This window comes from Trematomus bernacchii, unplaced genomic scaffold (assembly GCF_902827165.1).
Source record: "Trematomus bernacchii unplaced genomic scaffold, fTreBer1.1, whole genome shotgun sequence".
NCBI lineage: Eukaryota > Metazoa > Chordata > Actinopteri > Perciformes > Nototheniidae > Trematomus > Trematomus bernacchii.
Window position 1 is genome coordinate 3,945,223 of NW_022987698.1, and position 27,707 is coordinate 3,972,929.

A 27,707-nucleotide genomic window follows, 5' to 3' on the forward strand; every position below is an offset into this window, starting at 1 on the left:
CAAAACAAGGTTCATTTTAATTATTTATTTAGGTGCAAAACGCTCTAAGGTCTCATTCACACCTAATAGTCCGCTTCTCTGGTGCGCACCAGACGACAGTTTGTTACATTGTTTCATTTTTCAGAAGGTTCGGTTTGCGTTCACACGGGCAAAACTCAAAAGGACTATATACTTTAAACACAAGTCATGTGCACATTTACTACGCCACTGAACATACTTACTTTTAAGATTTTGGAAATTGTTCCGTGCCCAAAGCATTGTGGGGCTTTTAAGACCGCCGAGGATACACATGCGCATCCTCGAAATGTCCCGCAACGAAGGACTCAGTCCTCGGTAGAATTCTAAGGATCCTGATCTGGACATTGGAACAGTCCTTCGGCGGGATTCGATGATGTAGCATCCGTGAAATAGTGGCTCTGAAGGATCCTTCCTTGACATTGAGAAACACCCACACAATGAGGAGAGGAGACAACTGACAACAAAGTGATGTCGACCACTTGCACTACATGTCTGGGTGAACAACGTTAAGCTGCTGATAACAGCTTCTGTGGGATTTTTGCTCCAGCTGCCAAGTTTCACTGTCTAAACACAATCAGCTGTGCATGAACTCTACCTTGATGATGTAGGGTTGATAAATAGACAATGTTGGGGATGGTACTTTGAAGGTGTAGCTTTGAAAACAACATATTACTCCAACATTCCCCTACCATTGGGATACATCTAGTTGGTACTGCTGATGTTAAGAAAAAGTAGTTCAATGTATTCTGTAAACAAATTATCAAAATGACACAGTTCATGTGATAGTGAATTATAACAAAATACAATATAACATTTTTGACATGTAAGCAAAAAATGCAACTCAATTGTTTTTATCCCAAAAAGGTGCCGACTAGTTTAGAGGACGTACATACTGTAAACCTACCAACAACAAAAAAATATTCGACTTATATTTAATGAAGAAAAATTGAAGTATAGAATCAATAGTAAAAAAAAGCAACAATAAACAACAACATCCCTTTTCCCAAGTGTGTGGTATAACTGATTTTATGTTTAATTACAAGCCACTACTTCCTAACACTGTAGTGTAAATGTTTAACACTTACATTAAAAATTGAATTTCCTGGATGAAAAACAAGGAATCAATTAGAGCTTGCGGTACTACACAGTTTTGATTACTCTGTGCCAAAAACACATTTTCTCTTTACGATTGGATGTTGAGATTTGACCTTTTGTATATTTGTCTGCCAAGCAGAAATACATTCTTTTTCTGGGCAGACATTGTGAGGAGCTCACACAAATTGCTAAGTGAACGCCTACATTTCTACTGAGTGCAATCGCACATCACTCTGAACAAGAGGAGGATGATGTATCCGTCAATATGGTGGTAAATGGACTAGACACATTATCAGGACAGACACGACAAACAAAACATCAGAGGCAAAATGTCCCTTTAATTTGCACAAATGGGACAAAAAGTAAATTGTTGAAGCATTTATGTTGTGTCATAGACTTTGTCACAATGCTTTATTTTTATTTATTGAGGTCATAGTGGCCCTGTGTTGTGTTTTTATGTGTTATGTGGATGTATTTTGGAGAGGGTGAATGTCGGGTCATCACACTGGACTCAAATCCACAAACCTTTACAACAGGAGACAAAAGACACAATGTAAAAATAAACACCATCCTTTTTTGGTGCAAGGTCTGAAAAGGACAATGTGTTTCTGTTTACACTGAAATTAAAAAGTAAACAAAAAATAAACCCTGTCATTTTTCCAAAAACATTATCTTTAGGGGTGATTAACCAGTATCGAACTTTGCAAAAATAAAAAAGTTTATTTTCAATCAACTTCAAATACCTGAAGTTAAAAGGGCTTAATTAATGTAAATAAACAATGTCCACTAAATGGAGGATCAACACAGGATTAACGAAAGCATGCAACTCAATATATTTTAATAGGAAACAAATAAATGTCAGTGTTATAACAGTGGCACAGAACAAGTAACAACTGTTCATCATGAAAACAATTCAAAGCTTCTTCTAAAAAACTAAACTTCAAATCCGAATACAGAGCATGGACACGCGGACAAAGAGCAAAGCAAAGAGGCAGCAGGATGAGCTCCTTATCTGATGATTCAAATCTTTCCCTTAACACCTGGACTCTACTGAACAGCCATTTTTCTTTGTCGTACTGTCGATGTTTGTTGTTTTTATAATGGAGAGTCTGTTTTGTTATGGCACAATGTGATCTAAGAGAGACACTTAAATGAAATATGTTTCATATATAGGCCCTCCCTCCCACCAAGACATGACTGCTAGTGATGCTGCTGTATCAGATAAACAAACATAAATGGCTATTTATTTGCCTAACAGACAATATTCAAATCACGTCTTTATTTACCCTATGTTCAGGGTGTTTGAAGGTCCTCGGAAATGAAAACCAACTAACCAAACCAAGTTAATCTCAAAACACCTCAAATATAATTTGCGCAATTATGTTTTGACTTTCTGCTAGACTTCTAATGTACAACCACACATAACTTCACAGAAATACATTTCTGAGAAAGTCCAACATGAAACAGAGCGACACAAAGTCACAAAAATATGTTTTTAATAAATAATGTTTAATCAAATACCACAATGATAAAGCGGTTTTTGTTTCTGCTACCTTGTCAACAGATATATGACAATTCCTCTGAGTCCTTTTTGGGTCAAAGCCATTGTGATATTGCAATATTTATGAGAATCCTTCCTGTCCCCTTCATTTTACAAAAGTGATTTTTAACTGTCCTAAGATGCATTTTGTTCCTCTTGTATCAAATTACTTGTGAATATGTTTTGTTTTGTGAAGTTTAAGTACAGACATCACTCCGCAAAGGCTGAAATTGCTACAATAAACTTAAGCACGACCATATTTTCACAAAATAAACATAGAGTGGGTAGACAAAATAACAAAGACACCTTTCAATATGCAACTCAGTACAACAACAGTACAAAGCTTGAGGACAACACAACTCTCACACCTGTCAGTTAAGTAAAATGATAAAGTAAGGGGCAGGTTAGCTAGCTTAGCATAAAGACTGGAAACAGGGGAAAACAGCTAGCATGGCTCTGTCCACAGCCCATTTGTCCTAGTAGCCAATCCTGGTAATGAAACCCCCCCAAAAATCCATTGCTGTCTAAAACCATTCCCCCCATTAACCACCCTCAAAAAGAAATGTAAGTACCTCTCTACAAGAACGTGAATAACTGTTTTTTTTACCAAAGCGTGAAACTAGCATCCAGTTGTGTTTACATCTCCCTGTATTTCACAATATTGAATACATTTGGAGGTGTTTCTGTTATTTTGTCTACCCCCTGTATCTCTCTGGTTGATTTCACTCTAATCCAACTTTCCGCTCTCCCCGGGCTGTTAGCATATCCGACCCTCCGACCCTCCGGAGCCTCGCCTCGATCAGACCCAGGCGTGGAGGCTGCCGGCCCAGTCCAACAGTCGCCCTCGGTACCAGGCACGTGAGATCGGCTGAATGAGAAGCAGGATTCGAAACCTTCGGACCAGCCCGCAGAAAATGGCCGCCGCCACGACCACGAGCGGTGACATCATCACAAAACCCAAGATGATGAGGGCGGAGCAGCTGTTGTCATCAAGGTAGCGGCATATCGCAGTGGGGGCGTCAAGGACCTACAAGGAAAAACACAGAGGCATCATTAAAGCAGACATGGGGGGGCCCAGAGGACATGATGCACCTTTTGGGATCAGCAGGGGCTTCTTCTCTTCTGTCACAAAGCAAAGAGGTGGGAATTATTATTTGTGTGTGTCGATCTATGCTCGATGTGCAGAATGACGTTGTGGGTAGTGGGCTGTGAAAGAGTTTCTCCCAGCCTCCCTCCGCAGTTCAGATAAGAAATGGCTCAGTAGCTGTCAGTAACCCTCTGAGCTGTCAATCACCTTGTGAGGGCGAACGAGAGGGAGGAGGAAAGAGATGGGAACTATAAAGACGTAAAACGGGCAGCTTCACAAGTACACTAACATCTTCACAAAAACATACAGACACAAAGTACGAGAACATCATCTCTTTCTCTGTCAAGCCCACTCAGACAAACTAAATCTCCTATTGTAAGACTTTTCAAAAGGAGCTTCCCCTCCACCAAAAGCACCCTAGCAACGGCAGTGTCTAACTCACTCATGAACACACAGACACACACACCTCTGTCAAGTGCACTGTGCTCTCTCACAGTACAGCGTGTCAGTGCACAGCTGGCACCAAACCAGACACTCTTGTCTTCTCAGTGGGGCCCTTTCGCCATGTTCAGTCTGTCTCCACAAAAGGGAGAACTCTCTGACTGACATTGTCTGTAATTGTTTGCTCAGAACTGACATTTGCTCTGGCATAACCGCGATAATAGTCGCGTTGCATGCGCACGCATTCAATGTTCTTCATTATTGTATGCTCTTGTCATACTTCAGAAACCAAATCATTCAACACAGGGAAACCAGGGGGAAAGGACCAACTGTATCGAATGTAGGATGTGGTGTTATGAACAATATGTTATGAAACCCGTTGGTTGTGAATTTCAGTTTTAAAGCCTCGAGGTAAGCATTTTGACCATCACCATCTTGTATATTTGGAACCATACGTGACTGGAGAGGGTGGAGCAAAATGCCAAAATACAACCAAGCACTGAAAAAGACATATTGAAGCGACCATAAATGTTTTAACTGACTTAAATTTGATAACATCCATGAACTGAAAACACTTTGAGGGTTAATGTTGTAAACTGAAGAAACTGACAACATTCAACAAAAGGGGTAGCAACCTGTCAATCCCAAGATAGCCCAAACCAAAGTCAGGAAAAGGGTAAATGTACTCATACACTTCTATGCAACCCGAGATTTCCTTTTGTAATGATGGCCATTAGAGAGAATGCAGGTTTAAGGCACTTTTCCAAATTGGCTTCATTTTAAATACCTCGAGGGTGCTGTTTGGTTACAACCTGTGCAGTGAGACGAAGACAAAGCTGTATATCTTCACAGCATGAATCAGCATGATGCGTGCAATCACAATATTTTACTGATGATCTGTCTGCCCCGCATATCACTCATCCAAATAACAAGGCGCACCCTTCTCCTCACCTCATAACAAGAAAACTGACAAGCTCCAGCATTCACTTTAATCAATTGAAAGCTTCAAAACTATAGGTACAACCCGGATAAAAAAGCCTGAAAAACGTTGTGGAGATAGTGTCAGGTATAGATGTATCACTGCTGTTAAAAAGGCTGTCTGTTTCCCTCAAAGACTCCAGGTGCCAGTTAGAGATAATCCTCTTTCTAAATGTCACAAGATTACTTGCCTAAACTTCCCTTGAAAAGTGCAGATGTCCTTCTTGTTGGATATGTAAACATACTGTCAGGTCAACACAGAGAGCACTTTCCTTTTTAAAGCTGCAGGATGTTTTTTTTAGCCACTCGGGGGAGCAGAATAAGCTGTAGAGACAACACTGACATATTATCACATTCAACATTATTATTCATCTAATTGATCATGTGACTTTGTTCACATGATCAATTACTCTGCTTAAAGCTCTGTTTTGCTCTTCAACAACTCCTTGAGAAAGAAACGTCTGGCCCTCTAGCTAGTAAATACTTCTTAATGTTCACCTGTTATCCATTAACTGTGTCTGACTAAAAACAGGTGCTTGCTTTAGCTGAAACACGAAATTAATGATCATTTTATGTGGGTTTACTTAATGAGCGACATTTTTACATCAGTAGTCAACTAGAATAATAGTAAACTTGTCCTCTCAGCTTGTAAATTAACAATAACCACATAACAGAGTGATATCTCACCCTGGAGTGGCAGAGGAACCCGGCGTACAGCAGCAGCATTGCAGGAAGCAGCACCACAGAGAAGACAACAGCCAGGAGCAAAGCGCTGGCTGAAACCACAAAGATGTCCCAGAGGACGAGGGCCGCCCCACAGGCCAGGCATCCCACCCTGCCCCTGCGGCTGCCCCATGCACTGCCCCCGCTGTGGGCCACAGGAGGGGGCAGCATCTTCACTCCCTCCCCGATCCAGAACTCATCTTCTTTCTCTTCCTCGACTGAACCATCCTCCAGGTCCACATCCACACCACACATCCTGAGGCAGAAGGAGAGATAGAAAATGAGAGAGCGGATTTAGGGGTAATACTGATACATCCCTTGAGTTGTTATTTAATGGATGAAAAAGAGATAGAATTAGAGAATATGCATGCAAAAACATTCCTGTGCCTTTTTAAATGTGTATAATGATAATCTGTTTTAATGGACAATTAAGTTATTTAACATATTTGCAATGCCCTGCCCCCCTTCTTCTCTTTAAAAAAAAATCAATTCAGCCAATAACTCGTTGTAACTATGTAAATGAGGAACATAGCCTGCTTTGACAGAACACACACACACACACACACACACACACACACACACACACACACACACACACACACACACACACACACACACACACACACACACACACACACACACACACACACACACACACACACACACACACACACCACACACACACACACACACACACACACACACACACCACACACACACTTTGAGCTGTCTTCATCGCTCCTCTGGTCGGTGTCATTGATCAGGGCTTTGTCACTGAAGCACTGACTGTATGCCAATGCGTTCCATTTTAAATCGACTGAAATCTTTTTTATATTTAACCCTGAACGACCTGCTGCTGCTGAGCTGCATACACAAACCAGGAGCATCACACTGGACAGGACACATGTTGTGCTTTTCTAACAGCATTTGCAAATCACTTTAATCATGATTCCTAATCTGAATGCATATTGTCTGCTTTATTTGCTTTTCCTTTATTTATTTTAGATCTGATTACTCTGCATTTTCTGTCTGGAAACTGTCAGATGCAACAATCATTAATGCATTTGAAAGAGTTATGTAAACTATAATAAACAACACGATGTAAACGAGAATTGTTGCCATACCTCCAAATCCCGTTAATCCAACCGGTGTCTTTGTGGTATAGTTCCTTTCCCGCTGATCCACTCGGAGCTCTTAATTGTATACGAAATGAAGGAATTTTTTTTTTTTGAAAAACAAGCAGCGGACAGAAGCACCTGTGAGTTGAACCCCGCGTGCTGCTGTTGTGCTGCTGTGTGAGAAACCTCGCGCGTCTGTGGGAGCGAGCGTCTCCGGGCCACGCGCACCATCGTTAAATGCGCGCTCACGTTGGTGAACAAAAATAACGTTTCCAAGCTGAAAAACAAACAAAGTTTTAGTTCCAATATTTTTTACAACATGTTTTCACGTCATTGCTGTACATTTTCTTGCATCATGTAACCCTATTCACGTAACAACTTTTGTGTGGGAAAGGTGTTGAAAATGTTCCTTCAAACCAATAATAATAAAAAATCACAACTGCCCACTTATAAAAACTGGCTGAAAGGAATTACTAACATTAATGCATTCAGTGCAAACCTGATGGCTTTTTACAAATTCAATATTTGTATTCATAAATGAATGAAATACATTGCTATCAAATATCAAACAATGAAAGTGATTGTTTTACAGGCAAAACTTGCTCTTATTAATGGCTGTTAACTGATATATGAAAGCCATACTTACCTTTGACAAAGCATGCTTTTTTAGCAAATTCCACAGTGTGCACTCTAGATTTAATCGGATCAAAGCATACACCAATCACACAGTTGGTGGCTCAGTAAAAGCAAGGATAGCCATCCTAAACTATATGCCGACGAGACATCTGAAGATTAAAATAACAGTTTTTTAGACTAAAACAGTTTGTGTGTATTCTTGTCCTGTAGTTTCCAGGCCTAATACATAGTGTCTTTAAGTACTCTCTAATAAGGTAATTGTCAATGATGATGGTGTGGCACTTTTGTCTGTTTAAAAAAAACTAAAATAGGCCATTTTAAGTTATAATAGACCTGCCAGACCTGTTCATGTAATCTGCCCAATCAGCGACCTTTGCTGAGGTTTACATAACTAAATGTGTTTCATTTAAGACAGGTAATCAGATAGCATCTCACGAAAATTAGATTAGAGTGCACTTAAAATCCTAACGGTCACACATGCTGTGACTTTCACACAGACAAAAATGATGAGAAAGACTAGAATATTATAAAATGAAATCGCCAAATTGTATCATGTATTATAAGGAGTTACATAAGGAGTGTTTTATGACAGGTAAAAGAGGAAGAGTATTAAAACCTGTCTGCGTGCACAGAGGACAAAACACAGTAGACAGTTAAAGGGTAAGGAAAAAAATCAAACTTGAGTTAATAGATGACAAAAAGCTGTGATATGTTCAGAAATGTCCCTCTGAGTTTCTCTTTCTGCAGTCTGCCTCTCACCAATCTTCAGAGCATAGTCAGCTGTGTGGCAGGAGAGATAAGAGGATGATCGATTTGTTTTGCAGCACAGACAGACAGTCAACCTTTCACTGCTCAAATGTAATTACTCAGAACAAGGGGGAAGAAATGAGAGGATATGTACGGTGGCCCGGAAGTGCAAGACACCACAGCATTTCATAAAACACCACATCATTTCAGAAAACACAACAGCATTTCACAAAACACTACAGCATTTCAGAAACACAACAGCATTTCAGAAAACACTACAGCATTTCAGAAAACACTACAGCATTTCAGAAAACACTACAGCATTTCACAAAACACTACAGCATTTCACAAAACACTACAGCATTTCAGAAAACACAACAGCATTTCAGAAAACACCACAGCATTTCAGAAAACACTACAGCATTTCAGAAAACACCACAGCATTTCTGAAAACACCACAGCATTTCAGAAAACACAACAGCATTTCAGAAAACGCCACAGCATTTCAGAAAACGCAACAGCATTTCAAAAAACGCCACAGCATTTCAGAAAACGCAACAGCATTTCAGAAAACGCCGCAGCATTTCACAAAACACAACAGCATTTCACAAAACACAACAGCATTTCACAAAACACAACAGCATTTCAGAAAACGCAACAGCATTTCAGAAAACGCAACAGCATTTCAGAAAACACAACAGCATTTCACATTGGACGGAAAGGGTATTTCTTTAGGGAGAACACTTCTTGTTTGTGATTGGACAGAGCCAGCCAGAGAAGCACTGCTGTGATTGGTTGTTTTTGCTGCCAGTCAAGAAATGACGCTTCGTGATCGGTCAGCACCCGACAGCGCAACATGTCATATACAGTCTATGGTCCCAACACATCAGCCGTTAGCTGTTAGCACACACTCAGAGCTCACAGCTCCTCATATCTGTTCAGAAACGGGACAAAAGTTAAACAAGTACAAACCATAGACTGTATATGTCATGGCGAATACAGTCGCTGCTTTATTTATGTCTGTATGACGTTGTTGTGAGTGTGGACGGAGCAGCTAGGTTAGTTTAGCCTGATGGATCCGATTCCATTCAGAAAACACGCATTTTAAAAGCTTTTCGCCTGCCGTCTTGTCTGCAGACTTGTCAAAGCATTAATTCATGGATTTTACTAACCGGTATCAGTATGTAGTTACTTCGGCATCACTTTGAAACGTGTATTACAATTAAATCATGGTCAATATGTTCATTTTGTTGTCGAGTTTCACCGCAGCTGTCAGTGTTTACTCCTGTCATTCAAACAAGACGTGCTGGAGAGGGGGCGGATCGATCAGGCTAAACTAACCTGTAGCTGCTCCGTCCACACTCACAACAGCGTCATACAGACATAAATAAAGCAGCGACTGTATTCGCCATGACATAGACAGTCTGTGGTTTGTACTTGTTTAACTTTTGTCCAGTTTCTGAACAGATATGAGGAGCTGTGAGCTCTGAGTGTGTGCTAACAGCTAACGGTTGATGTGTTGGGACATGTTGCGCTCGGGTGCTGACCAATCACGAAGCGTCATTTCTTGACTGGCAGCAAAAACAACCAATCACAGCAGTGCTTCTCTGGCTGGCTCTGTCCAATCACAAACAAGAAGTGTTCTCCCTAAAGGAATACCCTTTCCGTCCAATGTGAAATGCTGTGGTGTTTTCTGAAATGCTGTTGTGTTTTCTGAAATGCTGTTGTGTTTTCTGAAATGCTGCGGCGTTTTGTGAAATGCTGTTGTGTTTTCTGAAATGCTGTTGTGTTTTCTGAAATGCTGTTGTGTTTTCTGAAATGCTGTTGTGTTTTCTGAAATGCTGCGGCGTTTTGTGAAATGCTGTTGTGTTTTCTGAAATGCTGTTGTGTTTTCTGAAATGCTGCGGCGTTTTCTGAAATGCTGCGGCGTTTTCTGAAATGCTGCGGCGTTTTGTGAAATGCTGCGGCGTTTTGTGAAATGCTGTTGTGTTTTGTGAAATGCTGTTGTGTTTTGTGAAATGCTGTTGTGTTTTGTGAAATGCTGTTGTGTTTTCTGAAATGCTGCGGCGTTTTGTGAAATGCTGTTGCGTTTTGTGAAATGCTGTTGCGTTTTGTGAAATGCTGCGGCGTTTTGTGAAATGCTGTAGCGTTTTCTGAAATGCTGCGGTGTTTTCTGAAATGCTGTTGTGTTTTCTGAAATGCTGTTGTGTTTTGTGAAATGCTGTGGTGTTTTGTGAAATGCTGTGGTGTCTTGCACTTCCGGGCCACCGTAGATATGGGACAGAGCTGAGGAAAAGAGATACGGTCTGGACGTAGAGATACAGATGAGGAAATTATTAATGAAGCAGAGGAGAGATTCAGAGAATAAGGGGCTAATACTGCTTGGTGTGTTTGGTGTCTGGTCCTGAGGAGTTTAAAAGTTAAGGGGCTTACTGGTAATAAAGCCTACCCAGACTCCACCTGTAACATCTGCTGACATCTGCTGGACTCTCTGTGAATTTTTTTAACTAAACGTAGCAAACACTTTTCTTTTTGGCAGCCACTACAAACACTGTTCTTCAGAAATGTCCTCTGGCCTTATTTCATTGACTGGCCAGAGGTTGAGTTTATTTAACCCAGCAGAGCATGAACTGAACGCCCTCCATTTGTATCCTTTCAGGAACATCGAGCTTTGTGTGCCGCTCTCTGCCTCCAGCCACAAAGTCACTCTCCATCCATTTGTGAACAGCATCGTGCAGGTTGCCATGGTAATTCATCTTAGCAGCAGCATTTCAGGTCAACAAGGAGCACTCGAACACCAACAATGCACATAAAAGGATATCTGTCTCCCTATCCACGTCTATCTGTGAACTGATGTACCGTTATGGAGATAATAAGGTCATCATTTCAACAGCTGTATTTTTGACACTATGGCTGTCACAATATCAGATTTACAATTCAATATACATATACCACCCCTACTTGGCACAATGACAGCAATTTTACCTATTGTGCTATCTTCAGTTACAGCTTGAATATTAATTAACATTAGCAACAGATTTTAGAGAAGTTTTTAAACATTTCAAATTAAAAACGTGGGGCCAAATCTTACACAGTGCTTAAAGGGGCACAAAATGAGGAATGGGGGTTATACCCACTATCTACCCACTTTGCAGTCTCTAATAGGGGACAATTTTTACTGTCAGCATGAACAGGAATAACATTGAGACCATTAACTAGCTTTGTTTTAAGATTGAAATATTTTTAGAATTCTGCATTATAATTAAGGAACATACAAAGAGCATGAATAATATGGATACACAAGTGAAAGTATCTCTGCAAAACTTTCTTAGTGGTTTCCATCACAGCATGTCATTAAACTTTCTGGCACAGTGAGAACAGATTTAAGCCAAAGACGCAGCAAACAGCGGGGTCTCTTCCCATCATGCACCTCTTCTGTGCTCCAGTAAGTGGCATCTATTAAATGTCCAGGTTTTGTGAGTTTTTGTTGATAACCAACACCATGTGCTGTGGCCCAAACTCCCACAGCAGCCACATGATACAAAAAAAAAAAACTTCAGTTTTTAGAAACTGTAAAAGGAGCCGTGGGTGATTCTTTGAATCAAAACCAAATTTCTTGTGAGGCTCACTGTCAAAAAAATGTTTTTACTCGCACTTATGAATAGAACAAAAGACAAAAGACAGTTATGTCAACAATAAGATATAGTGTATTAAAGCAGATTAAAAGTATTCAGACTACAGCGCATGTAAGCACACATGTTAAATCAGCAAACAAAAAGAGTGCATGGACTGATGTGTTTGTTCGAGTTTATATACAATGGAGTGAAATCTGAGAGCATTACTTTAAAAAAATGTGAGTGTAAGTATGTCTCTGTGTGAGAGAGAGGTTTTAACACATAGGTAAGCCATATTCTCAAAGTGCCTTTACAATACTACAGATTGGTACAAAGGATGTGGTGTGGAGGACAGAGGGCAGCAGAGAGGAGCAAAGTTACAAAGAGAGCGCCACCTAACCTCCGTCTGATGTGTGCGGTAGTGTGTGATGATCTGTGTGTGGGTGAGCATGCTTATGAGAGTGTGTGTCTGGAGGGGGCAGAGGGCGAGCCTGAGCGCCGCTGATGGTGTCGGATAAAGACGGAGTTTCCACCACGTTGTCTGCTGGATACAGCTGCATCACCCCCCCCTCCTGGCCGCCCTCCTTAATGCAGGGCTGGCAGCTGCAGAAGAAGATCCTCTCCACCAGCTTATCCACGTGAGGAGACTCTTTACTGCCCGGGCAATCCAGAGTCACCTGTTCACACACACATGCATTTATGTTAATAAAAATACATACGTCATACAGACAGAGAGAACAAAGGAGAGAGGGAGAGATAAAGAGGGTTTTGTTTTCATATCTGGAGTTACAAAGTAAATGGCTACCGGAATTCTGATCCCATGAACAGAAACTGAACTTTGCATTTGGCCGGTACTGAAATCCAACCATTTTTGAATGTTTGGCCTGATATGACGCTGTTACTTTTCATATCTTTAAGGATGGAGGAAATATTAATCTACAACTTCCAAAAATTGTTTTCGAAAGTATTTTTCTGCAAAAAACTATTACTTATGTTTCACACAGTAATTATACCAACCAAATAAAAGTTTTGTCAAGTAACAACAATTAAATTGTTGTAAATCACGTTTAACTGGTATTTTGTGGGGTTTTTTGTAGGTTACCATTTGTCTAAAGGGTTGCCTTTATGTGTTTACATAATTAACACCGACAATAACTGTTAAATTGGTAAGAAAAGGGAATTTTCCATTTTATTCGGGAATTATATTTTTTAGTGGTTTATATACTTTATATTTATTGAGATAATCAGATTTTTACACTATGTACATATTTGTATATGTGGATTGATGAGTGGATGTGTTTTAGGTCAAATTCTTACTCCCTATACTGTTGTATTTGATTGCCAAGAAAAAGACTGCACGAAGATTATATTCTCACTAAGTATGAAATAAACAGAATATATAAAACCTCAGTGTTGCACAAGCTCTTCCAGACCTCACACAACTTCCCCTCACTGTTTCCATTATTCATTGAAAATGATCATTCAGCAGTTTTATCTTGATCTACCACCAAGTGCCAAAGCAGCATGGAGCAGTATCCTCTTTCATGAGAGCTGACTTTGTTTTGCTTCAAACTGAATTTTGTTTAAAGTCCTGCAACAACAATCATAACCACAGACATAAACATCAATTTTCAGATAATTAGAAGTAAGGCGAGACCGTAAATGTGATTTCTCTAGAACTGCTGAAGCTAAAAAAAATAGTTTGAAAATTAATTAATCTATCAGGTAACAGCGTTGCACTCCAAGAGATACAATATTTCCAACTGAAACATGAGGCGGGCTCACCTGTGGTCCCACCCGCCAAGTCTACCTGGCAGCTCTCCAAACGACATACACCTCACTACAGAGGCTTTGTTGTCGAAAGACTGGATTCCTTCTGGCTAACAGGGACAATGAACTTTAGAGGAATATAAATACAGGATGTAGGCCCATAGGAAACCGCAGACATTCTGACATAAATCTATTCAAAAGTCTCAATTTCTGTGTTTCTTATCTGCTTTGTGCAAGCCAGTGAACAGGATTCGTTTATGTTGGAAACCTGTGGTTTTGCATGGGGGTTTGACAGACTGGTGCTGGTGTGCGCTTGCTACATTAGCTAATGGTGTAATAAATCTTACCACTTCCCACTGTGACTCGGCAGGCATGCAGGAGTCACAGTGCACCAGGGATTCGGTTGACTGTGGGAAAGTGTTGGGGACGCTGTAGCTGAAACACTGGCCCAGACAAGCTCTGTGAGGAGGACAAAGTGCATTATTACATGATTAACTGCACGGCCAGTCTGTTCATTCCTGTGTAACCTGGGGATGTCTGGTACCCTCAGGCCAAAGACAATATCTGGCATGTTTTACATAAAACCTAAAGGGAAGTAGTTCTTATAATGCCAGGTAAATGTGTAAAGCATTGAATTGTATGTCTGCATCTGCTGGTGAGGTGAGCCATCATGAAAACAGTGGGCATATCATGTTATAATGACAATACAGCATGGACTTTCCATACTAGTAAGCCTAAAATAGCTTATAGCTTAATTGTTCTCCAAAAATGTATAAAAACACATTACTAAGCTACTGGAGCCCACTGCTCCTGGTACTAGGATGGGTTAAATGTAGAGAACACATGTCACTGTGTGTGTGCTGTGTGCTCTGCATGTGTGACCATTAAAGAGGGTTTCTTCCCTCCAATTCTATTGGTGCACTGGATGATCTGTAGACATGAATACCTCTCCTGTGTAAATACTCCCCAGAGCAACAAATAATCTCCTATATTTTTGTTTTACTCCTGTTTGAGTATGTTAGCTAAAAGGTACAGAAATTCAGATATCCTCAGTGTTACCTCTAAGACCATGCCTGCAGTTTCCCAACATTCTTTTATATTTATTCAATGCAGTTTTCCAACCATGCAGGCATGATTAACATTCATTTTGAGCAAGTTTAGAAATCAACATGCAGAGTTGAAACTTGCTCGGCGTAGTGTGAGTAGTTTGTTATTTATTCAAGCTTCACACTGTACTTGTAGGGTTATGGAAGGATTAGCTCTGCCTCACAAGTGTCAACTCACTTGATTTGATCTTTGAGGATGCAACATTATTGACATCTAGACATTCTGCATTATTCACTTTTTGAGTTGCAGAGAAATTGTCAGACAGAGAAAGAGACAGACAGAGAGGGCCTTCATCCTGACCTGTTTTGAATAGAGCGAGGCTGACATCCTGTGTGCCCGACTATCTGTGTGATGTTCTTGGCCTCGCACCAGGCGCTTTTGTCAGGGAACAGCGCCAGGCGGTTGATGTGGGCAGGCGGTGCCGCTGAATACAGTGCAAACAGTGCCCAACAAATCTGAATCCTCTGCCACATGACTGCACCTAAAGGGGCGTAAAACCAGTCAGCAAGTTAACGCTCTGTTAACCTTGTTCCACACAAAAACACAAATCACAAAAACTAGTGCCACTGATCTGATGTTGCCGAGCTGTACAGTACATTTTGGACTTCACATATCCACGGACATGTGGATTGGCAACTTCCTGGTGATTAGTAGCTTGCATGTTTGGCTCATTATGATTAAAAGATACTTCTTAATGGCCTTTATGTATCACCAGCGGCAGAGAGAACATAATGTGTTAATATATACCAAAAGAGACAATACGATGGGGGAGGGAGGCTAAACTGACTCTAATACCAAGTCTGCTCTGTTTCATTCTCTTCTTTAAAAATACCTCAACCAGGCACGTCATTTACAACCTACAAAATCGTTTTCTCCTGCTGCTTATAAAAAAAAAAGGTGTCTCATGGTCACCCACGTCGACTACTTCACACACTTTTTAGCACTTCCAAATGTCTCTGACACAACAAACCATGTCTATGACCATAGACCATGTCCATGAGGGTGAAGACTTAATTGAAATAAAAAATATAAATGTGCCTTTTCTATGTTTTTTGAAAAACTTCACATCTCAAAGTTTAGGCTAACATTATGTTTTACTTTCTTTAATCCCAGCAGACACCACAAGACTAAGCACCTATAACCAGAGGTGGAAGAAATACTCAGATTATTTTCTTAAGTAATAGTAGCAATATAGTGTAAAAAGACTCTGTTAAAAGTAAAAGCATTGCATTATAATTTGTACTTAAGTAAAAGTAAAAAAGTATTGGCATAAAAATATACTTTAAGTACACGTTATACAGAATGGACCATTATCACCAAATATTATTTTATTATTTTATTACAAATTCTTGGAGCATTAATCTGTGCTCTTCAAAGTTGTACTTTGTTAATAGTGGGGTTTAATTGAATTACGTTATAGTGTACTACTGTAGTAAGTACAACATTTGTAAAGAGTAAAGTATAAAGTAGTTTAATTTGAAAATAAAGTAAAGTAGCTACAAGTAGCTACCTCAACATTATACTCAAGTACAGTACTTCAGTAAATTTACTTACTTTACACCACTGCGTATAACTCGTGCAGTAACAGATACATTACCCTTCCAAATAGGCTATGTAGCGAGTTTTACGATACAAAAAACTACTTATTTTCCGGACATTTTATATGGCTTAAGATTCAATTAGATTTTGAACAATTTTATAGCCGCAATCTGTCACAAGACATCAGCTCCCAGTAACGTAATGAACATTAACGCCGGCCACGGTTCTGTTTAACGGCTGAACATATTTAGTCGCCCAAAGTGATATCCCCCTGGCGAATTACGGGGTTTCCTTAGAGTAACTTCTTTTATTGATACAGTTTATGGTTACTTCGGAAGATGGGAGAAATTGTTCCGTCATTTTTAAACAAGTGTCGCAGCTAAAGTAGACTTACGGATGAAAACTGGCTAACCTAGCTAACGGTTGGTAGAAAAACGACTGTAAATTGAGAATTGTTACTTCAAAACTTTAGTTAAAAGTATTAAGTAACTTCCTGAGTAACGTGCTACAGCAGTGGTCTTACTAGAGAAACTTACCAACAGTGACCCTACAGGAAACAGCCGGTTGAACACAGCGCTATGTCCCGCTGAGCTGATCGAGCCCCCTCACCGAAGCCTGAGGATGCGGGTTGCGGAATACCTCCGTGCGCTGATAATCTCTAGAAAAATATGAGCACTTGGTCAGCTGCAGGAATACTTCAGAGCCCAGTCAGTCATAAAAGAGTTACATGCATCACCCGGGAAGAAAAAGAACCGTGCGTCCGACGGGGAAGGATGGGGAGATGGGGTTAGTTATGAGCGCTATCTCATCCCAGAGTCCATCAGACCGTCCCTCCCCTTTGTTCTCCTCTCGGCCAGTGTTAAATTATCTCGTAACTCCACGGAAAAATACTTTCCAAGTTGTTGTCTTTTGTTGTAAAACTCTGTAGCCGGGGTTAGGCGCGGTTGAGCCCACAGACTGGAGTCCTGCTGTGCTGTTTCTGGACGAAAGAAGACGGGGAGGAGGAGGGGGGACTCAGGGGAAGGTTTGAAATGTTTCCCAAAGTATAATCGAGGCGAGACCCCAGATCAGATTTACAGGACATAATGCAAATATAATAAGATTACAAAATATTTACAACCATGCGTTAACTTTGCAAAGAGCCTACATATGTCATTGCTTTACTAGATATGTTTTTTTTTAGATATACGTTTGACATTGTGAACATGCAATACAAGCTGTAAAGCAGATGTGAATCAATGCTCTGATACATTTCTCTGATTCCTTAAGGAAATTATATCAACAGCAGGTTAACCATAAACTCATGACAACATGATCTAATTAAGGCCCCTCAATATGTTTGGAGTGAAACCACTGACAGACTCATGAGCACGAGTTGCTTCAAGGCATGATGTTGTTCCCTGGTTTTGCTGACCTGGGAGTTCACCCCTTTGAAATCTTATTTTAAAAGGAATACGGGCATAACTATTGGCTTAATATTATGATACACAATTCAGATCTTTGGGCAAAATGTAAGTGTCTTCTCTGGCTCCAAATAACTGTCAGTAGCAGTGTTTTCAGCACGAAAAAAATTAATACAAAATAAACTGATTACAACGACATACGTAAAGTAAAAAGAAGAGGAAAAAAGAACATACCAATGACAACTATCAACAACAGAGGGACATTAAAGAAGTCCAAACATTATATTTTTAAGAATTAGTTGGCCGAAAGATTTGTCTTTACTTTAGCCTATATATATATATATATATATATATATATATATATATATATATATATATATATATATATATATATATATATATATATATATATATATATATATATATATATAAAAATTATATATATATATATATTATTTTTTTTAAGTAGACAATAAAAGCAATCACAGGGACCTTTGTTGTGCATTACATACAAATACTTTTGGCTTACATACTTTTGGTGTTTTTTTACAGTGTGGTCTATGTTTTAACACAAAGATCTGAATACGTGAGCATCAGTAGCTCAAAGCTTGAGTCATGCAGCAGCACACAAGGCATGTCTGGTCTTATATTTCATGCCAGACCTTCACCAACACTGACTGAACCGTTTTGAGTTATTAAATGAAAACATTTTATTAGCATTATTAGACTTGTAATTATGATTCACCAAGGAGACATTTCAGACAGGCACAGACAAGTATGGCCTATGGGTTTCGACTGCCTTGTTACATCTCAGCGGTGTCACTGGTCCCCCTCACACACACACCCCATTCCTGCACTTCATCCTACCTGCCTACAGGTGTTCAGCCTGGCTTGTGTCCATAAGCACCCCTAGCTGTCTCACGCTCCACTTGCAAACAAATATTTTAATGGACAGGGGACGAGTGACATGGCTTAATTTCTGGCTTTGCTCATTATGTGCTTACATTGCTGAGAAGGCTGTTATTGTGATGGAGAGGGAAAATGTGAGTGTGTGTGATAGTGAATGCACGCATGTGTCAATGTTTTCTTTGATGTGAAGTGTAAACCATGTGTTATGTTCAGAGTGCAAAGTGCAGAACTCACCTGTTAGTAATAAGACCGAGCTCCAGTCCAGAAAAGGCATTCCTCTGCATTCCACGGATTCTGCTTCACCAGGGGGCTGGATAAACGTGTGCGCCTGCACACGCTCACACAAACAATCCCTCTTCTCTCATAGCAAGCCCACGCAACTACACATAAGTGATCAATCACACTCAAAACAATCTCTCCAAACAGACTGACGGCCAACGATTACACAAGACGTCAGAGATTCTTCTTGATATGGAGACGTGTGCTTTTCTGACTCCCTGTGAAGAAAACAGTCACAGCAAACACACTTGTCCAATTCACACAACTTAAAACAGGACTGCAAAATTATTGCATACTGCGCAAATGCTTAATCTAGCTTGAGTTAAACTTGGACTTTGTTACTTAGGAATCAACCCATTATGGTATCAAAAGAAACATAAATCTATAAATGCGAAATCCATATGAACTAACATAGGCCTACCTTTCTTTCTATGCATTAGTCTCCCACAAACTGTATGTTCTTCTTTCTGTGCAACTTTTCATCCTCCCACTCTCCAAAAGGGCTGCAGATGCTGAACCTGGCACTCATTCCAAAACAGCAGGAGTTCAAGTCTCCCAGCTCATTAACACACAAAATTGCATCCCACCCCAAACCACATTTTGTTCCCCTCAGAAAAACACAGAGAAAGAGAGAGAAACAAAGACAGATTTCCAGAATAGCTTTATTAAATATACACTGACTGCCACTTGATACACACAATGTTCGCATCATTGATCATTAGTGCTAGGACAGAAATGAGCAGCAAAACAACAACAAGAACAGACAAGCATCTTCGTGGCAAATCCTAATCATCTGTAGTCCTTCATTATTGGTCCTGTAAATAAGCAAACAAATATTGTTAAAAAGTATGATCAGTGCACAAACCTTTAGTAAATAATACATTTCATACACTCTGCTTACCTTAACCATGCTGCCATGAACCAGGTATGGTGACCTTAAGTCATGCTGGCAGTTGGCGTATCCCATGCCCAGTCCCAAACCTGAACCAAGTGAAACAGGCCATGTGCGACCTGAGGGAGAAACTCAACCATAAATTATGTTTAAAATAAAAAAAACATGCATTTAAAAGTCTATCTTAAAAAGGAGCACTTACGTTTGAAGAGAACGACAGAGAACAAAACGCCAAGACCAAGGCCAGTAACTGCAAAAAGTGAGAGAATAACAAAGTAAGAGTGCTGTGATTAAAATACACTTCCAAAAAAATATTTGACTTGAGCACTGAGGTAATGTGATCATGTCTGATCCAACATAAAAACTGTCTGGCACAGATTTAAATCTGTTGTAATGAGGTCAGTGGGGTGCCGCTATTATGTTTGATGCAAGAGTTGGTAAATAGCACAAGTTAGCAAGACATTGCTCATTAGGAAAAGAGAAGGAGAGAAAAAGCAGAAAGAGCACAACCTTCCAAGAAAGAAAGAAAATATTAAAAGGGGTGAAAGGGAGGGGGAAATCAGCTAAAATGAGGAACGACAGTGTCCATGAGGCTGAAGTACAAAACAAATGTAGGTCAAAGAGTGCAAACATGTGCAGGTAAGCAATGTCTTGAGCCAGTATGGTCAAGCGGAAGGTAAGTCAGTGGCACAGGAGTTGTTTTAAGTGCTGAGACCGGAGTGGGATCTTGAGGAGGAATGTGTTTGTGCGTTTAACTTCACCTCACTGCAGGACACACCACACCCAACAGCAGGCCGGCCAGCACAGAAAACACATAAAAAAACATCCATTTGGGCCCCTCCGACTCTTAATTGGATTCAGAGAGCTATGCAGCATGACCGAACCAGAAACCTCAGACTGTTCTCTATTACACAACTTACAAATGTAAAACAAGACCACAAAAGACCCCGCACACCCTCACTATCTTTGCAGATCTACAATAAATCATTTTCCTCTGCGTCCATTTCAAGCAGAGATTCAGTTAGATTTAAGGTTCTCCGTCTGTTGAAGCCTCAGTGTTTCTTTACTCTTGAGCCAGAGCAGTTTTGAAGTCCCATGATGTTCCACTGACAGTAATACAGTTAAAGCATTGGCAAAATATGAGGGCTGATAAACATCTCCTTTTGGCCTCTATTCTATTTGTCTGGATGTCTTCAAGTTGGATAGATTATGGATGTGAAATAGAATGAACTGTATAACCCAAAAAACTGAACGTACTCCCAGAAACTGTGGTATTGTTTTTCCTTTGTTCATTATCTAAAGTCGTTTTTCCAAGTACTTAAACGGAACGGGATCACTAAAGACATTTATTTTCAATCATTTTGACTTAGTGAAATATTTTAACTTTAAATTAGCCTTAATTCACAATAGCTGTGACCACTTGCATGCATGCATCCACACACACAATCTCACAAAACATTTGACCAACTTTCAGCCTCAAAGGGTGAAAACAGTTTGCCGCATGTATGGTATAACAGACATTGCAATTTTCAAATGTAGGGTTAGGATTAGGTATGTTTCTTTGTACTGGAGGGGACCATATTTGCACAGCTTGATTGAGAAATATGACTAAGTGACTGTCATACTGCAAATGTAAAGTAATATAACTTATGTATTTTAATTGTACAGTCCTTCTTTCTTATGACTATTTTATTTCCAGTTTCCAAAGGAATTGGTTGAAGTACGTTTTGTTCCACCACTTTTTTGTCAGTAAAGCTCATAATCTAAAATATGAATTGCCACATAATTGTTTTAATTTAGTGCCATCTTCAGGTCAACATGTATTTATTTACTTATCTTTGAAATACTTTTGTAATTAAAAAGACATTCTTGTCAGCCTCAGCTTTGTCGTTTATGCTAATTGGCAAATACTAGCATGCTAAATGCTATCCTAAGTAAGTAAACATGGTTAAAAATACTACATTTTAAAAATCAGTGTTAGCATTGTCATTTGGAGCGTGTTAGCAGCACACATGCAGTGAATATTATTACTCGCCTGTCTCACTAAAATACTGTTTACTAGTTCCTCAAATTAGATGGCATGTTTCAAATAAACAGAGTTGTTTCCTGTTATGAAGAGGATGTTTCTGATTGTCCCACTCCCTTAATGCAAATGCAATTCACTCTTCACAAAAAGAAGTTGGATTTGACTTCTCTCTTCACTTCTATCACTGGCCAGTGTTTATTTATTTGGCTCTTTTCATTTCCTGTACAGTGCAATCCCTTTATAGGATATCCAAAAGCTTTACCACATAATCTAAAGCTGTGGCACTAAATATAAAATGTAGTGAAGAGGCACCAGAGGAAACCCACCTTTTATCTAATGTCATGGTCTTGTTTATGGTACTAGTGCCTGATACTGTGGGAAACATGCTTGTCAGGAACCGGCCGATAGCTTGGCCGGTGGTATTGCTGCTTGCAGTTTTTTTAATCAACGGTTTACAAAAACCTCTTTACACTTGACACTAAGAAAAACATTTGCCATAACATAGTTACGTCCCACCCCAAAGGTCGTGGCTACTCACGATTGGAAACAACGGTGAAATAAACTCACGGTAAAAGAAGCGTTTATCAGAAATTAAAAAAAATAGGCAACTGCCTTGGCCCCAAACTAAAAAGGCCCATAAACAGCTAGATCGATTTAAATTTGTAATATAATTTATATGACAAAATATTGAATTATGTTACTGTAACTTGTACCACTAAATTACCTAGTAAAAGTTTCCCAAGCCCACAATTCAACAGGATACTACTAACTGTGCCCTTCTACTTCAGTGGATACCATTGTACTACTAAATGTACCTCACAGAGAAATGTTTCTGGTTATATTGCAGATCACATTTAACACATTATTAATTCAACTATCAAGAATCGTTTTAGTGCTCTGCCTTGGCGTTATTAGTGGTATAAGTTAGTAAAGCAAATTTAACAAACTTTTATAGTCATTATTCTGCTCTGCAAGACAATATGACACAAAAATAGTTTTAAAAAAACTATTTAGAGTTCACAATATAAAAACAACTATTTTGCAATGGCTGAGTGGCAGAGTTACTGTGGGAGTTCAGGTTAGAGTTATGTTGTATGAATAATATATTCAGCATCCTGTCCATGAGGGCCCATCTGCTGCAGACGGCATGTTTGACTCTGCAGGGCCTTGATGCCCCGCCACACGCTGCTGCACAGAGCTCAGTTAACTTTTGTTCCCATTTATTATTATTGAATGTGTTGCATGTCCAAAAGTCACTAAATTTGACAAGGCATTTCTTGGTACCCCCTGGCAATACACCCACCAAGTGTGAAGGCCACAAGGGCAGCGATTCGTGTTTTGTAGTTAGATGTCTCAAAATTACCAATTTATAATTTATTAAAATGCTATCAACACACTCAAAACACTGCAACACATACATGCTAACAAAAATCTTCCTGAACAATGAAAGAAAGTTAGGACTTAAAAAAAACTTTAAAACAAACCCCTGAGAACAACATATGCTGCACAGTTTCTCTGGCTACCAGAGACACCTTGGCACAGCTGGCAGTTTGCTCCACGGTGAGCTCAAAGAAAATCCAAAGTGCAGATGTTTTTACTCACAGCGAGAACATTTTTTCATTGTTCATAAGTTGACGTCATTACGTTTATTTTGGGACAGATTGTTTGCCAGTCTAAGTATTTGAGTGCTGGATAAATGCTTTTCAAAATAACCATATGAGCTCTGCATTAAGACCCTATGAGGATGTTTAATCAGAGATGACTGGTTGAGAGAAGACCAGAGACAATAGAGGAAACCAATCATCTATTATTTTGAATACGACTTGATTTTTGCCCCAGTTTATTTTGCAGTGTAACTGATGGAACACTAAGCTTTAACTATTGTGTGGCCCTTATATTTGTCCGTATATGGCCTACAATCCAAAACATTTAAATGTGCACTGATTTATCAGATTTCGCCATTTTATAGTGTGCATTTGATTTGACTTCAGCCTCAGCACCTCAGTCCACCTGCACATAACAGGTGCCTTTGTTACTGTATCAATATTTTACCGTAATGCTCCTTACGGTAAAATATTGATTAAAGGATGAAAGGAGACACCCTGGGAATCAGGACATAAGTATCAGGATGATGTATGCAGAATTAACCTTTACTCTGTCTACCGATGACTTTGTTCACATCTGTACAGTCTGTTAGTCGAAACACAGACTCTAGCTTGTACCTTAAGGATGTCTCCTTTGATCATATACATTTCCCCCTGAAATAACATAACTGATCAGTGTAATAATGTCCATTTAGCAGACAGGTTTACATTTGACCTCAGTAATCTGTCCCTGCATGGTGAGACAGATGTCGCGGGAAAAGGACCTCGGCTGAAGTGCAGCACGACTTATTTACCGTCTGTAATAAGCTGCAGAATACCTAATGACTGCGTTAATTTTAACGTAACAGATATGATGACATATGTACCTGTTTTCACGGCTGTATCAGCAAGACAGCGGTCCCATTTCCGTCCATGTACGTCAGCCATGTTTTCAGCTGTAAGGAGGAAGCTCCGTAAAATATCGCGAGAGAAATGAAAATCACGTGAACACACCCCACTACCACTACCACCACCACAGCCTCAATGAAGTATTTATGCACTGTCAAACTACAAAACACATCAGTATTTTTTGTGTTCTTTAACCGTTAATTTTACTCAGCTTCTTAAATAACATTTGACCATATAATAGGGTATGTGAGGTAAGGCCCTACTCGATGAGTCTAAACCTTCCTGTTTTTAATGTATATATAAATTACATAGGCTATATTAACCTATTAGATTATTGTTACATTATTTATTGTTTTAATTTGACATCATTTTGAAAAGTATTTATTCCTTAAATAAGCTCTTGAAAATGAAATTGCTAACTTTCTGGTTTCCCAGGTTGTTCAACATCCTAGTGTTTTTGGTAAAAGTTCTTCATATCACAACATTTATTCGTAATATTGAACATCAGATACTGATCTGAAAACTATAACTACTATGTTCCAATTCAAAGTTATACGCAACAATAACATTATGTAAAAAAATACATACCTCTCCATTAGCGCCCATTTCCTTATGTTTTTACTGGAAGATAATCTAGATGTGGCATATTTTGAGAAAATAATTTGAGCCACACCTTCTCTAATCAAAAACATGACTTGTTCTTCAAAAACCTTTGATAACAAATCATTTTGAGATTGTTGCTGGATTTCTTCTCTCATGAAATGTAGGCGGACATCCTTTCCACTCAAAGTCAATAATATACAGATGTCTAAAGGGTTTACAGGCAGGTTTCCCATTTACAAACAATCCAGGATGCAGAGCAGCTTCAGGGTGGAAAGAAAATGTGGTTTATGTCATAAAAGCTTTGATATGGAGAATTTTCTAAACAAATAAGAAATATTATTGAAAAATAAATAGGACCGGGTCCCGAATGCCTGTTCTTTATGACACACCTCACAATAGTTAACCCCAAGACATATGGCTGACATAGACACAGTGAAAAACATGAACCCTGACTACTGGAAATGGGGATAACTTATCTTTCCACCAAAACATACAAGACATACAGTATGTCAGAAGATATGCTTGTAAAAAGGGTGTGGACAGAAATAAGGGTGGAGAATAGTCAATATTAAAAGAAATTATGACCTTTCACACATATTAAGAAACAAAAGGGTCTCAATGTTTTCTTTGGTGAAGGACCTTTTTTTCTAACTCCATCATTTCATATTGAAGACAAAATGTAGAACGATAAGCTTATATGGCAAGGCTCTTGCGGAGAAAACAAAAGCCTTGCAATATTTTATGGATTTATAACCTAAAAAATAACTCCAATAATGTTTAATATTAAATAATGTATTAAAGTAATTCACGGATATTCTGTGTTCTTACCCTTAACAGAAGATCCAAATGTAATATGATTTATGGTAAATTGGGTTAAACATATTTTTGATTCTTGATAATATACATATCACATCAGAAAGTATTGCTACAAAACAGAAGAGAAAAAGAGTGATCCGTAGTTTCTATTCCTTCACACAGTGTACATGTCTGCCTACTGCCCTCACTCTGAGTGCATATTTTCTGCACCACTCCTCTCTTTCCATACTTGGCAATGCCTTTCTTGCTCCTTCGCTATTGGCTGCTGCAGAGAAAGCCCGGAGTGACCCGGACATGCAACCGGGCCTGTTTTCTGGCTGCAGCCTCCTTCCTGTAGCCCGGTTGAGGAAGTGAATTTCGATGACAGGGCTGGGTTCAGTGAGGGAGAGGCGAACAAAACATCTTCCGCGGGGGACTAAAAAAACACACAAAACAACAGCAGACGAGCGAAGAGATTTGATAAGCCCACTGCAAAACTAAGGTGTAGAGACATCGGTGAAATCTTCCTCCCTGCCCCGCTGAGACGGCCGCAGACATGGTAAGGGCCGAGAGAGACGGGAGAAGAGGGTTTGGTGGCGCTGCCTGCTTAAAGAAGCGTCAACGGCTAAGCTAACGCTAGCTGGAGCTGCTGGGTGGGTAACCTGAGAGCAGAGGCACCAGGGGGTTCAAGTGTATAAATCACCGATGCATATCTTTCTTGCACTGTTGGCAAAACTTCTGCGTAATGGATACGGATGCATTAGCTTCGTAGCTAAGCTAGCAGTTGTTTCTTACTGATAGTTAGCTAGTAGCTAGCCGTTAGCCAAGCTAGGTGCCCCGTAGGCATAAAGTTAGCACAGGATGTTTTGGATTTGACACAAGTTCGTGAGTTGTATCAGTGAAGAAGAGTCCTAATATCGTGTGCACACACACATACACACGCACACACACACGATCCTCCAGGCGCGCACAACACACGCACATACAGGCTAATATAGTCAAGCGCCGGGTTGCCTGTAGCTAAAATAGACTGCTTGCTCCTCCTATTCCTAGACTAGCTGTCAGCCTACTCTCTTAAGTGCTTTCTGCCTTGTGAGTTTGATCTAGACTTGACCAATACTTATCTGGGAAATGCTCAACTCTGACAACCCTACATATCATACCTGCAATCATTGTTTACACCTTGCTTGTTTTTGAACATTTGTCTCATTCCTCAATCTCATATGCTTGTAGCATCACTTTAATTGATCATGCATTTAAGTTAATGTTTAAGTTAATGTTGACTATTGTAGCATAATGAAGCAACACTTGCTTTTCCCAAGCTTCCCACTGTTTAAACTGTTTGGTAGTACTTTCATTTGGTGACCTAGATTGTCTTGTGCTTGAGTTGGGAGGAGCAGCTGCTTTCTCTCCACAGTCGCCCACTCTCCTGGCCTCACCTCATCCATCCTGCTGGCTGAGCCCTGACCCCGGGGGTTGTTGGTCTGAGCTAGTGTTTACACGGAGACAGGAGCACTGGTAAACACTGTGTCAAGGAGTGCAGGTGTCTGATGGTGCAGACTGATTCATCAGCTGAGAAAGATGTGTAGACAGGCAAAAAGCAACTCGGAGGAGAGGAAATGGCACGGGAGACATTGCTTAGAAACTTCTGTGATGTTCAGGGTCACCCATAAGGGGAAATGTTTATGGAAAGAGGGTTCTCTACTTTATAACATGTCATGGTCCTTTGTCCAGCCCTCAGCAGTAAAAGTATACTGTTAGGTTTATGTTACTTCATAAGTAAGCCAAGGCAGAGGGTTTTTCGACCTCTTAAAGGAAAGAGAATTAAAAGGGTAAAGCAAACATCTATTGCTATGGTGCTATTTGGGAATTAGATTTAAACACAATTATTCTGA

General features: G+C 39.7%; 4 protein-coding genes across 6 annotated transcripts in view; 1 reads left to right on the top strand and 3 right to left on the bottom strand.

Moving 5' to 3' along the window:
- Window positions 1-1,454: 1,454 nt before the first annotated feature.
- Window positions 1,455-7,164, bottom strand: LOC117490011 (transmembrane protein 88). The gene is made up of 3 exons (XM_034139630.1): window positions 7,007-7,164; window positions 5,847-6,138; window positions 1,455-3,680 (listed from the first exon to the last, which is right to left on the bottom strand). Exons 2-3 carry the CDS (start codon window positions 6,135-6,137, stop codon window positions 3,453-3,455), a joined length of 519 nt encoding a protein of 172 aa, XP_033995521.1. The 5' UTR covers window position 6,138; window positions 7,007-7,164; the 3' UTR covers window positions 1,455-3,452.
- A 4,906-nt stretch (window positions 7,165-12,070) lies between these two features.
- Window positions 12,071-17,394, bottom strand: nbl1 (NBL1, DAN family BMP antagonist). Of its 2 annotated transcripts, XM_034139626.1 has the most exons (5): window positions 17,150-17,394; window positions 16,950-17,071; window positions 15,175-15,355; window positions 14,115-14,226; window positions 12,071-12,674 (listed from the first exon to the last, which is right to left on the bottom strand). In XM_034139626.1, the coding sequence occupies exons 3-5, from the start codon at window positions 15,345-15,347 to the stop codon at window positions 12,393-12,395; spliced, it is 567 nt and encodes a 188-aa protein (XP_033995517.1). In that variant the 5' UTR covers window positions 15,348-15,355; window positions 16,950-17,071; window positions 17,150-17,394; the 3' UTR covers window positions 12,071-12,392. The 2 variants fall into 2 exon arrangements, with proteins under 2 accessions (XP_033995517.1, XP_033995516.1); XM_034139625.1 differs by having other exon boundaries at window positions 16,950-17,394.
- A 2,254-nt stretch (window positions 17,395-19,648) lies between these two features.
- LOC117490018 (MICOS complex subunit Mic10-like) lies at window positions 19,649-24,517 on the bottom strand. The gene is made up of 4 exons (XM_034139637.1): window positions 24,393-24,517; window positions 20,099-20,146; window positions 19,906-20,015; window positions 19,649-19,819 (listed from the first exon to the last, which is right to left on the bottom strand). Exons 1-4 carry the CDS (start codon window positions 24,451-24,453, stop codon window positions 19,811-19,813), a joined length of 228 nt encoding a protein of 75 aa, XP_033995528.1. The 5' UTR covers window positions 24,454-24,517; the 3' UTR covers window positions 19,649-19,810.
- Window positions 24,518-26,154: 1,637 nt separating this feature from the next.
- Window positions 26,155-27,707, top strand: part of capzb (capping actin protein of muscle Z-line subunit beta) — a 13,112-nt gene continuing 11,559 nt past the window's right edge. The window contains exon 1 of one of the 2 annotated variants that reach the window (XM_034139618.1): window positions 26,155-26,371. In XM_034139618.1, coding sequence (XP_033995509.1) covers window positions 26,369-26,371 — 3 coding nt within the window. In that variant the 5' untranslated portion in view covers window positions 26,155-26,368. The remainder of the gene's footprint in view (window positions 26,372-27,707) is intronic. The other variant, XM_034139617.1, reaches the window with a different exon arrangement.

Excerpts from the sequence above, each read along its gene's own strand:
- LOC117490011 (XM_034139630.1), bottom strand. The coding sequence starts at position 6,137 with ATGTGTGGTGTGGATGTGGACCTGGAGGATGGTTCAGTCGAGGAAGAG. Across the intron at positions 3,681-5,846 it reads GGTTCCTCTGCCACTCCAGG|GTCCTTGACGCCCCCACTGC; the intron begins GTGAGATATCAC and ends TTTTCCTTGTAG.
- nbl1 (XM_034139626.1), bottom strand. The coding sequence starts at position 15,347 with ATGTGGCAGAGGATTCAGATTTGTTGGGCACTGTTTGCACTGTATTCA. Across the intron at positions 14,227-15,174 it reads CCTCGCTCTATTCAAAACAG|AGCTTGTCTGGGCCAGTGTT; the intron begins GTCAGGATGAAG and ends TCCTCCTCACAG. Across the intron at positions 12,675-14,114 it reads CCGAGTCACAGTGGGAAGTG|GTGACTCTGGATTGCCCGGG; the intron begins GTAAGATTTATT and ends GTGTGTGAACAG.
- LOC117490018 (XM_034139637.1), bottom strand. The coding sequence starts at position 24,453 with ATGGCTGACGTACATGGACGGAAATGGGACCGCTGTCTTGCTGATACA. Across the intron at positions 20,147-24,392 it reads TGATACAGCCGTGAAAACAG|TTACTGGCCTTGGTCTTGGC; the intron begins GTACATATGTCA and ends CACTTTTTGCAG. Across the intron at positions 20,016-20,098 it reads CTCTGTCGTTCTCTTCAAAC|GTCGCACATGGCCTGTTTCA; the intron begins GTAAGTGCTCCT and ends TTTCTCCCTCAG.